The sequence below is a fragment of the Capra hircus genome, chromosome 19, assembly GCF_001704415.2.
Source record: "Capra hircus breed San Clemente chromosome 19, ASM170441v1, whole genome shotgun sequence".
Lineage (NCBI taxonomy): Eukaryota > Metazoa > Chordata > Mammalia > Artiodactyla > Bovidae > Capra > Capra hircus.
In genome coordinates this window covers 3,438,345-3,450,826 of record NC_030826.1, presented here as the reverse complement: position 1 = coordinate 3,450,826, position 12,482 = coordinate 3,438,345, and the positions used below count along the sequence as shown (strand labels likewise).

The 12,482-nt window shown below is 40.7% G+C and overlaps 1 protein-coding gene across 1 annotated transcript; it reads right to left on the bottom strand.

The window, feature by feature from the left end:
- Window positions 7,601-9,829, bottom strand: KIF2B (kinesin family member 2B). Its single transcript, XM_018064055.1, has one exon. The coding sequence runs from the start codon at window positions 9,756-9,758 to the stop codon at window positions 7,710-7,712; it is 2,049 nt and encodes a 682-aa protein (XP_017919544.1). The 5' UTR covers window positions 9,759-9,829; the 3' UTR covers window positions 7,601-7,709.

Sequence of the window (12,482 nt, the reverse complement as noted above, 5' to 3'; positions counted from 1 at the left end):
TTCAGCTTGCTGGTTGGGTTCCTAGATTCTGACAACTCCTCAAGTATAGAAAAATATGCATGTGACCAAGTGATGGCTGAATCGAAACCTATGGAGCCTCAGGGCAGGTCTCTGGTAGGTGGCAGCTAAGACCCAAGCGTTTTCTTGTAGAGGCGACACTGGCAGAGAGGTGACAGTGGATGCCAAAGGGCCTGGGGGAGCCCTGTGGCTAAGACGAATTAGTAACCTAGCAGGTGTGCCATGGAGTTTCTTGCTAGATGTCAGGGTGTCAGGTTGGATTCTCCTTCCTGGGCTCCTTCTGGGCTCAGAAATTCACATTTGGAGAGCTGGAATCACTGATGGTTATGTAGTCCTTGCTTACTGATGTGGCAGTAAATGCTCCATTTCTTACTCATTCAAGACTTAGGGATGGATCAATTTGTGAAGTGTTCCTCTACACTTTTGGCTAAATTAATCAACTTCTATATCCTCATAGCAATTTTTATATAGGATAGCACATTTTTAATATATATCTCTTAGTTGTACAAGGCTTTGTCTCTCATTTAAATAAGTTCCTTAAAAGCAGGGATGCTTATATGCCCATTTTTCTATCTTTATCATCTAGTACATAGAAGATTACCAATAAAATTCAATTTTATTGAAATTTTTTATGCTGATTCTCCAAAATCACTCTGTATGAATACTGTTTTTGTTGTTGTTGTTGTTGTTGTTGTGGCTGTTTGTTTGTTTGGTTTGGTTTGGCTTTTATAGCAGATTTGAAAGTAATGAAGAATGCAGTATGTCAAATTACTTGTTTGAAGTCACATAGCTGCAAAGTGGCAAAGCTTTAAACAAAGACAAAATGTCTGACTCTAAATCTGCATTTTCACTCAGCTCATTCGGTTCCAACCTTGGCATTTAGAACTGTGGTCAGTAGTTGTATAAGATCCACAATTTAGTTTTGCTCACGTGGCCCAGACCAGCCTTCTCTTTCTTGTCCTCACAAACCTCATGCCAAACCTAAACCTCAGATGATGTATTATATAACTGGTTCTGTGTTTTAATTTTTGTTTTAAAATTTATTATTTCAGGGTAAAACCCTCCGTAATTATTACTTTGATGACTTCTCCCATTTTCTCCTCCTGATTATTCCATTCATTTCCTCAGTTGCACTTTGCAGCCCTGTATTCTAGCTCTTACATGTTCAGGATGACCTCAAACACACAGGTACAGAAGGCTGCCAGAGTCTATCCAATTTATGTTCAATTATGAACTTGGTTCAATATCTTCTATAAGCCATTGTTTTTTATAATTTCTGAGATTACTTTTATTTAAGATTAGAAAGAAAGTGCCATAAATATAGAAAAAAATCACATTTTAGATAAAATACATGTTAAGATTTTCTATCAACAGTTTCTTTTCTGGAGAATAAAAAGAATTGCACAAAATATTCATAAATGACAGGTTTGCTTTGAGGATAATATTCAGCACTTTGAATAGCAATTTTGACACTTATTTTAGTAAGCAACACATGCTTGAAACTATGTTTCTGTTATTAGAATGATATTTTAAATCAGTAATCAAATTGAAAAGGAAAAATAATTCTCATTTAACCAGCATGTAAATATTTATCCAGGACTATCATACTATTTCATTATGTAGATTGTTAAGAATAACCTTACTGAGACGACCAACAGAATAATAGTATAAAAAACTTACTATCGCATTAATGGTGCAAATGAGAATTTGAAATTTTAAAGCCCTAAGTTCGGTATTTTAAAAGCAGTTTTATTAAGTGTAAGTTCAGGCAGGAAGTCAAAATAAGTGTGTCCACTACAAGAATGAAGACAAGCTACTTTAACTAATAGTAAAGCATAACTTGTAATTGATATGTCAACTTTTTTGTGTGTAAGTTTCCAAAGAACTGAAAGTATTTACCATTCTTTCTTTAGAAGCTTTGACATTTTCTGAAAAATATTATTAAAGCATTAATTTACTTTGCAATCCTCTTTGTTAACTTCAAGTCATCTGTGTGAACTGTCAGCAACTCTCTTTTAGTAGACCCCAATTAACTTACTTTCTGAGTTTTTTCATTTATATAATATCTTATTTTCTAATATTCATATTAAACGTTATGCTTTGTGTTTGAGACCATTTCAAGTACCAGGTATATTCTTAGGAAAAATATGAATGTGTACTTGTTAAGGAAGAATGGCAACTCAACAGAAAAAGTTATGCTAAGACTGATTTGTTAGCAATTGCTTTTTTACTAAAAGAGAAATTTTTAAGTTTTACTCTGCAGATATAAGACTCCATGGGAAATATATATATAACCATACATGTAAAACTGTGTCTGTATATGTATGTGCATTCACATACACACACACAAAAATTTGTGTACACAGTCTTTCCAGTGGAGGAGTTAAGTAAATCTACAGGTTTTGCTCTCAAAAACTTGGGCCACTTGTGCTCAACTCCCAAATTTGTAATACATAAGCAAAAATAAGATACAAAGTCACTAGATGACTCAGTGGTAAAGCATCTGCCTGCCAATGCAGGAGGTGCAGGAGACACGGGTTCAATCTCGGGGTCCAGAAGATACCTTGGAGGAGGAAAAGGCAATCCCCTCCAGTACTCTTGTCTGGAGAATGCTATGGACAGAGAAGATTGGCTGTCTACAGTTCATAGGGTCACAAAGAGTTGAACATGACTGATACTGAGCAAACATATATATATTCATGGCCACCTCATGCGAAGAGTTGACTCATTGGAAAAGACTCTGATGCTGAGAGGAATTGGGGGCAGGAGGAGAAGGGGACGACAGAGGATGAGATGGCTGGATGGTATCACGGACTCGATGGACATGAGTGTGAGTGAACTCCGGGAGATGGTGATGGACAGGGAGGCTTGGCGTGCTGCAATTCATGGGGTCGCAAAGAGTCGGACAAGACTTAGCGACTGAACTGAACTGAACATATATATATATATATATATATATATATATATATGACAAATGATGCATTCAAAATTATCCTGTAGCCTTTGTAACCACTTCCCTACTTAGTTACTTATGTTGATATGCTGCCCTTCTTTACTTGCTAAACTTAACATAGAATAAAACTCTTTTTAGTTTGGTTGAGATTGATTAGAATTTATTGTAAGAAATGTTATTGAAATGTAGTTTTTTCTACAATATCATGTAAAAAATGCATAAATAATGTTACATATATTTATATATGTATAAACAAATTATCAAGCTACATTATTAAGGGCACAACAAAGTTAAAATTACCAAATACAATAGGTTAGGAAGGGGTAAAACAACAGAGGCATCATTTTGCTGACAAAGGTCCATATAGTAAAAGCTATGGTTTTCCCAATAGTTGTGTATGCATGTGAGAATTGGAGCATAAAGAAGGTTGAGCATTGAAGAACTGATGCTTTTGAACAGTGTGGTGCTGGAGAAGACTCTTGAGAGTCCCTTGAATAGTAAGGAGATTAAACTAGTCAATCCTAAAGAAAATCCACCCTGATTATTCATTGGCAGTAGCCATTGGCAGGACTGATGATGAAACAGAAGCTCCAGAACTTTGGCCACCTGATGCTAAGAGCTGACTCACTGGAAAAGACCCTGATGCTGAGATTGAAGGCAGGAGGAGAAGAGGGTGACAGAAGATGAGAGAGTTGCATGGCATCATCAACTCAATGGACATGAGTTTCAGCAAACTCTGGGAGATACTGAAGGATGCGGAAGCCTGGTGTGCTGCAGTCCATGGGGTCACAAAGAGTAGAGCATGACTGAGCTACTGAACAAAAACAACAAACCAAAGGAAGTCAGGACATAAAGGATCAGAGATCTATAGAGATGGAATACAGATTAGCATTGTCTAGGGATAGGAAGTAGGAGGTAGCTCAGAGGTAAAAGAATTCACCTGACAATGCAGGAGATACTGGAGAGGTGGGTTCCTGGGTTGATCACTTGGTGGAAGATTCCCTGGATGTGGAAATGGCACCTCACTCCAGTAGTCATGCCTGGAAAACCTCAGGGACAGAGGGGCCTGAAGGGTTACAGTCCATGAAATCTCAAAGAGTCAGACATGACTGAGCATCCACACATTCCACTGCACAAATAACCAGTGAGTATAGGTAAAGATGTTCCACATTAGTCATTGGGAGAAAAAAAATTGAGATACTTTCGCACACACATCAGAAAGTGTAAAATTAGAGTTTTAAAGCTAATAATACTAAATGTAGGCAAACACAAAATGCTGGTGGTTGTCTAAAATTAAAACAAGTCCTTTGGAAAACTCCTTGGCTGAACTGAACTGAACTACCTTATTATGTTGATTATACATATATTATGGATCCAAGAATTCCTTTCCTAGGCCTCTTAACATATACATGTGCACCAAAGGACACATATAATAATGCTCATACATCACTATTAATTGCTTAAAGCAGAATAACCTAAGTTTGCTCAAGAGTAAATTTTATAAAATATGAGCTATTTATGCAATGGAACACTATAGAACAATGTAAAAATGACAAGTCACAGATGATTTTGATTAAAAAGTAAAATAAAACAGAGATGCAAGAGAACCTAGTATATGATCCTACCCATATTCAAAACGTACAGTTGTTCTCTAAAGAGGGAAACATCTATAATGATTTTGGTCCCAATATGCCTTACCTTTGCTTAGAAAATGAGTGAAACGATCCAGGAACAAGAGATCTGGAACACTGGTTATGTTCTCTATCTGGTTAAGTGTGGTGGTCATTTAGGAATATTCACTTTGTAAACATTTGTGGAATTGTATAGTTAAGATTTGTGCACTTCACTGTGTTATACTTCTTTAAAAATTAAATACACACAAAAATAATATAATTGGTATTAGAATGTTGAAACTCCTAGCAGACTATTAACTTTTATCTGTGGTAGAGAGCAAGGGGAGATGTGAGTGTCGTAATAGAATAAAGACAGTAACAATAATAAGAAGTGAGTCTTTGGCATAAAAAAATAGGAGAGCAGAAGGAAAATAATGTCACCCTCTAATCTTTTGAAATAGGTGAGATAACTACCCAGGTTCATATAGAAAGAACTAGCTCAATGTAGCTAAATTACTTGCCCAAAATCACAGATATCTGTATTATGGAACTGGGATTAGACTCTTAAAACCAGTTCTAGGCTCCTATTCTTAACTGGGATAAGATTCTTAACCCCCATCTTTTTCACTAACTACAAAAATACTGATTAAAAACATCTCATTATGAAGGGAAGGCTAGCATTTGCTAAGGGATGATAGAGTTCCAAAGTTCTGTTTGGTTTAATGATAATAATATATGGCTTTACCTATGAAACTGTTCTCCTCAGAATGAGACTTTATCCCACGTGGCCAGACTCAAACTCAGCCAAAACCCACAGTAATGAAAATCAGGTTCTTGATGTCTCATTGCAGAAGGAATTCAGTGAGAGACAAAGTGATAGATAAGAAGAGGATTTATTCAGAGAGACACACACTCCACAGATAAGAGGGCCATCACAGAGGGCAAGTATGGTGGCCTTGAAATGTGGTGTGGTTAGTTTTAATGGGCTGGATAATTTCATAAGCTAATGAGTGGGAGGATTATTCCAACTATTTTGGGGCAGTGATGGAGATTTATAGGAATTGGGCCACCACCCACTTTTTGGTCTTTGGATGGTACCTTGGAACTGTCACAGTATCTCTGGGTATGCCATTTATCTCATTGATTAAGGATCAAGGTCCAATGGAAGTTGACTTGTCTTCAGCCTGTTTGATTCTAATCTGTTTATATTGTGTTCTTGGAGTATATCATTCTTTCAAAAGTTGTGCCCTGCCCCCTCCCCTCCTGTTTCAGCAGAGGGAAAAAATATCTAATGGCCATTTTGATTATCTACCAAGGACTATGTTTCCAATGATCCTGATGATACCAGGATGAAACCTGATGGCTTTTGCTAGGACATTACCATTCTACTAGTCTGTCCCTGGGACTTTCCAGGAAAGAATACTGGAGTGGGTTGCCATTTCCTTCTCTGGGGGATCTTCCCCACCCAGGGATTGAACCCACATCTCTTGTCTCCTCCACTGCAGGTGGATTCCTTACCTGCTGAGCCATTTGGGAAGCCCACTCTCTGGCAGAAGTGTTCATTTTCCTTTGTAACAGCAAGGCCTCTGCAATTAGGCACATCTGCCAAAGGTAGTAAAGGAATTTGGGCACTAATTTTTTGTGTCTCCAGTTTCCCTACTCCACCATTCAATTTCTTTGCAAATAATTCCACTTCCTTTTTCTTCAAAAAAGAGTTTGTAACTGCTGGACTTGGAGACAAAAGATCTTTATTATAGCATTCCATAAGTGTTTGCTGAAGGTAAGTGTGCATTAGATTATTTATTACATTTATATTTGCATATTAAATTAGCTGCTGCTTCTTTCTTTTTGCGAAAGAATGGACTTTGTGATCCTTGAATCAGGAAAATATTCTCCGTATACAATTAAACTAGGGCATTGATATTTACCACATTCTTACTACATTCCCTATGCAGTCTTAATGGGAAACGCCCCACTTGAGGACAGAACTTTTCTATTTTTCTTATTCAATACCTTAACATCCTAACTTGATGGGACAAGCTTTTTATAGGAATCACGTAAGCACAAAATTTGGTAAGGAGAGTGAGAAGAAAAAAAAAAAAAAAAAAGAAAACAAAACATTAAGACACTATAGTTAGTAATGCAATGCTTTTGCAATACAACACTTCATTTTATCACTCTTAGGGAGCACTTTGTGATTTCACTCAAAGATTAAAAATAAAATCTTCTCAATTCTAGGTTCTCATACAAAGCCTCAAAGAAAATCTCTCCCTTCTCCACTCCCATCTCCCTAGTATATCTAGAGTTTAGAAACCATTTGAATCTACACACCAGTGTAGCAGAAAAAGACTCGTGCATATGCATTATTGCTGCTGTTGCTGCTGCTAAGTCGCTTCAGTCCTGTCCAACTCTGTGCGACCCCATAGACGGCAGCCCACCAGGCTCCCTCGTCCCTGAGATTCTCCAGGCAAGAACACTGGAGTGGGTTGCCATTTCCTTCTCCAATGCATGAAAGTGAAAAGTGAAAGTGAAGTTGCTCAGTTGTGTCTGACTCTAAGCGACCCCCATGGACTGCAGTCCACCAGGCTCCTCCATCCATGGGATTTTCCAGGCAAGAGTACTGGAATGGGTTGCTATTGCCTTCTCCTTCTCAATCCCAGTACTACTGATATTTTTAATAGGATAATTATTTGTTATATATTTGATTTGTTATATATTTGATTTTATATATATTATTTGATCATAATTTCAACAGGATAATTATTTCAAGGCTATTCTGTATATTTCAGGATGTTTAACAGCATCTCTGGCCTTCTACTAGTATCATTCTATATTCTAGTATTCTAGTGATATTATAGTACCACCACTCTTCTCATACCCAATTCTGACAAATAAAAATGCTTCCAGACATTGCCAATTGTCTCTACGGAGTAAAATGGTTCCAGGTCACAAATCACTGTCCTACAGAATAATAATAAATTACAGAAATACAGAAGAAAAAAAAAGAGGACATTTCTCACAGCCATATTTAAAGAGGTTTTAAACCTTCCAGGAGGATCTTTCTATCCAGATCATTTAGACAATTTTCCTTTATAAGAAACTTAGAAACTGCAGCACTGTATTCATCATTTCAGATCTGATCTCTCACCATTGATTTCACCATGCCTGCTCTCCTTTTGAAGGTCAGCTTGTAATAATTTCAGTTTCCTTTGAATCTCAGTCAGAATATCTATTTTCTTCTCCAAAATGGACAGTAACTGGGCAATGCAAAAGTCAACATCACAGTTTACCACATCAGATGTCTCCTGGATTTTATTATCTGGCAATTGGCTTGCTTCCTTCCAAGAAATTGTCGTATCCATTAATGGAGAGGATAGCGCTTTGATTTCTTCAGTCTCTTCCTCCTCCTCACTCTGTAGGCAAGGTATTCTAATAAATTCATCCCCCTGAAGGGACAGTTCTGAATTTCTAATGTGATTTTCCAACACTCGTGGCATTTCACGTTCAGCAGGATAAAGACAAGGATGGTGAGGCCTTAAATTTAGAGTTATTTCTTTTACTCTATTTGCATATCTTAAAGTGTTGAGGGTATTTTCACAAGAGGCCATCCCTGGAGAGATAGTAGCAATCATGCAAGTGGAGGAGTTTTGGCCTATAAAGGAGTCCCGGAGCACTTGTGTGAGCTTGCTGGCTCTGAATGGGGTATGAGACTTGTTCTGACCCAAAGCTCGGATGCATTCTTTGAGTGCCAGGAGACTCTTATTAATCTCTGCTCCTTCCAGCTGTCTTTTCCGGTTGGCCTTGGCAGTATCTGCTCCTCTCTCATTCCCAGCTAAGTCAACAAGGGAAAACTTGCCATGCAGTTTCCCTCGAGACTTTAAAATGATCTGGAACACTGCGTGGCTCCTGGAAGAGTGGGCATTGACTGATGTCTGTCCTGAAGTCCGGCAACTGTTCCCTAGTTCCACGAGGTTCAGCATGTCCTCCACACAGCACACCTCCTGCTCCTGAAGCCCGACTACCTGGATCTGTTGATTGCCATCCTCAAGGACTTGCAGCTTCTTCTTCCAGTTCAACAAGTCATACACCTTTCCCCCATAAATCTCAAAAAACGTCCCATAGACTTTGAGGTCCAGCTTTTCATAAGCGGAAGTTTTCAGTAAGAGGAAAACATCCTGCACCACCATGGCATAAATGCCTTTAGAACAATCTTGGTCCCTTCCCGAAAAGCCTCCGCCCATAGTGTGCGTCTTCCCGCTGCCTGTCTGTCCATAGGCAAAGCACGTGGCCATGCCATGGCGGAAGATGGACTCAACCAACGGCTGAGCAGTAAACTGATACACCAACTCGTTGGAGGCGGTGTCGTCGAAGGCGTGGTCGAAGCAAAAGGTCTGGTTCTCTAGGTAGCGAGTGAGGTCCACCTTCTGCTTGGACTCGTGCACCATGACCACGTTGTCCGAGGGGATGGTGACAATATCTAGGTCCTCCTGCGTGGCCTCCTGCCGGTTGAGAGGCCGCTTCCTCACACAGACGCAGATGCGGCGGCCGTCCCGCGGCTCGGGGCCGAAAACCCGGCCCCCGCGCAGGCGCCGGCGGCACTCCTCGATCAGGCGCCGGATCTCGTAGTGGGCGTTTCCGGTGTCGGCGTCCCGAGCGCGCTGGGCGCGAATCTCGCGCTGCAGCCGTCGGCGCCTCTCGCGCTGCTTCTGCAGTTTTTCAATTTCTCGTAGGCAGGCAGATTTCCGCTGCGTCATCAGGCAAGGGCTGCTGGGAACTCTCACGGCCAGGCTGTCCCCCGAGGGCGTTTCGTTTCTCTGGGGGATCTTCCCAGCCCACCGCGCGGCTGTGCGCTGGTCCCCGATAAAAGAAGGGGGCGCCAGAGACACGAAGCGCGAAGCCCTGCCCTGCGCGGGCCCAGCCAAGGCCAGAGCTGGATTCAACAGGAATATGGTCTCTAGAGCAATTTTTTTGCCTTTTTTGACCCCTTTTTCGGCCCACTCTACCGTTACCCAAGCGTTGTCCCGTTTGACCTCTGTGACCACTGCGAGATGGATTCTCCCATCGGTGCGCTGGATCGCCACGCTGATGCCCGCTTGGAGGTGTCCGAAGTGCGGCTTCACAGGCGTCAAGGACGAGAGGCGCGGGGTGACAGGGAGGAATAACTGGTTGGCCATAGCGCGTGATGGCGGTGTCAGGGCTCGCCCCCGGCCTTGGGGTTGGAGCAGCAGGACCGGAGCCCAGATCTGTCTGAAGCTCGCAGAGTACTGAGTGCGCGCCTGCTTTGCACCTGCCTTTGTGAGCACTAGGCCTTGTCCTGGAGCCATTTGCGTCACAAAGGGATGTGGAGAAAAGGCAGCCGAGCCAGGGGCATCTAGTGGAGAGTGCCGGGGCCGGGGTGGGGGGGTGGGGTGGGGGTAGGGGCGGGGAATCACGTCTTTCCTGATGCTAAGTGCTAGGTGCAGAAGCAGCTGGAATAGAGAAATTGCCCTCTGTCACTGAAAGAAAGTGAAGTTGCTCAGTCGTGTCCGACTCTTTGCGACTCCATGGACTGTAGCCTACCAGGCTCCTCCCTCCATAGGATTCCCCAGGCAAAAGTACTGGAGTGGGTTGCCATTTCTTTCTCCAGGGGATCTTCCCGACCCAGGTATAGAACCCGGGTCTCCCGCATTCCAGGCAGACACTTTAACCTCTGAGCCACCAGGGAAGCCCTCTGTCACTGAGACTATAGCAATAAGAATTGGGAGTGGGGTGTGTATTCCACGGATATTTGTGCCTAAGGTTCAAAAATATCCATTGTCTCCTGCAGTCGACCTGCAATCTCAAAGCTAACTGCTTTGAGTTTGAGATCCAGTGACTGTTACCTTAAACTTCACAACCTTCCAGTGAACAGTGGGAACAAGGCAGGTAGAGCTGCTTGTCAACAGGAAGGTAGGCTTCAAGGAGAGGATCCCAGACAGATTTCCTCAGACTTGGGATCTTTCTTCTGTCCTTCCCCTGCTTCACAACTTAACAATCACAACTTAAAGTTCCCTTTTAATGAGGTTTCTCATTACAAAATCAAAATGAGTTGACTGGAGTGGGTTCTCGCGGTAATTTGCTAATATGAAACTTCCTTTGGTGCAGCATCTGGGTTTACAAATGTAAGATGTTTATCACATTCTAAGTGATTCTGACAGCTATAAAGTGAGTTGTACTCATTACAGTCACCACTATTTTTTAGATTATTTCAGTGATTAACTTTCCAAACTCCTTCAGTAATTACACTTCTGGCCTCATTATCCATAATTTGGAAAGGAGTGGTGTTTGGTGGAAAGAGATAATTCATCTTATACCCGCTCCTTACCCTACAGAGTATGTATTTCCTTCAGGAGTTGTGGGTGGGCAGAGGGGGGCTTGTGGAATGGGAAATGGGAAGGCAGCTAAAATGCTCAGAAGCAGTATATTCTGGCAAGGTTCCAATTTTTTTCCACGAAAAACAACAAAAATTTACATCAACTGCCAGAAAGGCCAAAAGGATTAAGGTGACACTTTGTGTTGAACTTTCTTTTCCCCCAAGTGCCACATTGCCTTTGGGGCCCTGCTTCAGGGGGTAATTGCATGGAAAGTTTCATAGTAGCATGAAGTGTCCTTACAACGCTCCCTGGGACCTAGTAACATATGGAAATATGTTATTATAAACTGATTTTTTTTTTTAAGTGGAAATGTTTTGAAAAGAAGTTGCAGGGCAGTGGTATTGGATAAGTTGGGTAATTATCTCCCTTCAGGGAGATAGTGAATGTCAATGAAAGGATGGGAGAGAGGGCTTTACTTGGTCATGATTTTATGATTATTAGTTTTATTTGCCAAATTATCAATATATAAAGTTATGTTTAAATAATTTTTTTTTCTTTTAGTGTAAAGGGCTTTAGTGAAATGTTTTAATCTCTTTGTTAAATTATTATCTTTGGAAATATTACTGCTTTAGAGTACTTAATAGTTTTTTTTTTTTTTTTTAATCTTTACCTTTGAAAAAGCTAGGCCTCTCTCAAAATTAGGAAATCTAGAGCTTCTATCAGTTAGCTCTATTTTTACAGCTAAACCAATAGCTTTGCAGATGGCTAAGTCTGTGGGGAGGTGCACAAATCAGAGACTAAAGTTTATTTTGCTGTCAAGCATACCCATAAGGTTCTTTTTAGCTATTTCAGGGCTTTTTCCCCTCAGTTCTCTTCTCTCTTAAATAGTTTCCTTAGGTATCTCATTTGTTACCACATTTAAATTTTTTTTTTTAAGTTGGAGATTCATGTATATATATATATATATATAGAGAGAGAGAGAGAGAGAGAGAGAGTAGAATGGAGAGAGACACACCTTTTAGGTGTTTTTAATTGCCCTTTGTCACTTTAGCATCTAACCACTAACAGAAGGGTGAAATAGACCTTTGACTTCTTCCTCCTCTTCAGCCCATCCTGATTTGAAGTTGGGTAGTCCTTGCCCAGTCTCTAGAAGTCTTCTGTAACTGTGGCATCTTTTAGTTTCCCAGCCAATTATTGTATCTTCTTATTTCCCTGGGCAATTTCATCCAGTGAGGAACTCAGCCTATTTCTCGCATTGCCCCTAGAGTTAATTTAATTACTTGCTTAAAGATGTTTTAGTAGCTGTCTATCATCTTAATCAATACAATACACATTCCAGAAGAGGGAACATCATGCACTATGCCATCTTGTATTACTTTTTCATCCTCAAACTTTCCCACTGTCCACAGGTTGTGTAAAGTTGAGCAATACTGAAGTTCTCGTTCTTCAAGCATGACATTTTCTTTCAAATTACTGATGTCTGGTCCAATGATTCTCAGTATTATAGTACATGAAACTCACCTACAGAGCTTGTTAGAACACAGATTGTTGGCCCCCACCCTAGAG

Excerpts from the sequence above, each read along its gene's own strand:
- KIF2B (XM_018064055.1), bottom strand. The coding sequence starts at position 9,758 with ATGGCCAACCAGTTATTCCTCCCTGTCACCCCGCGCCTCTCGTCCTTG.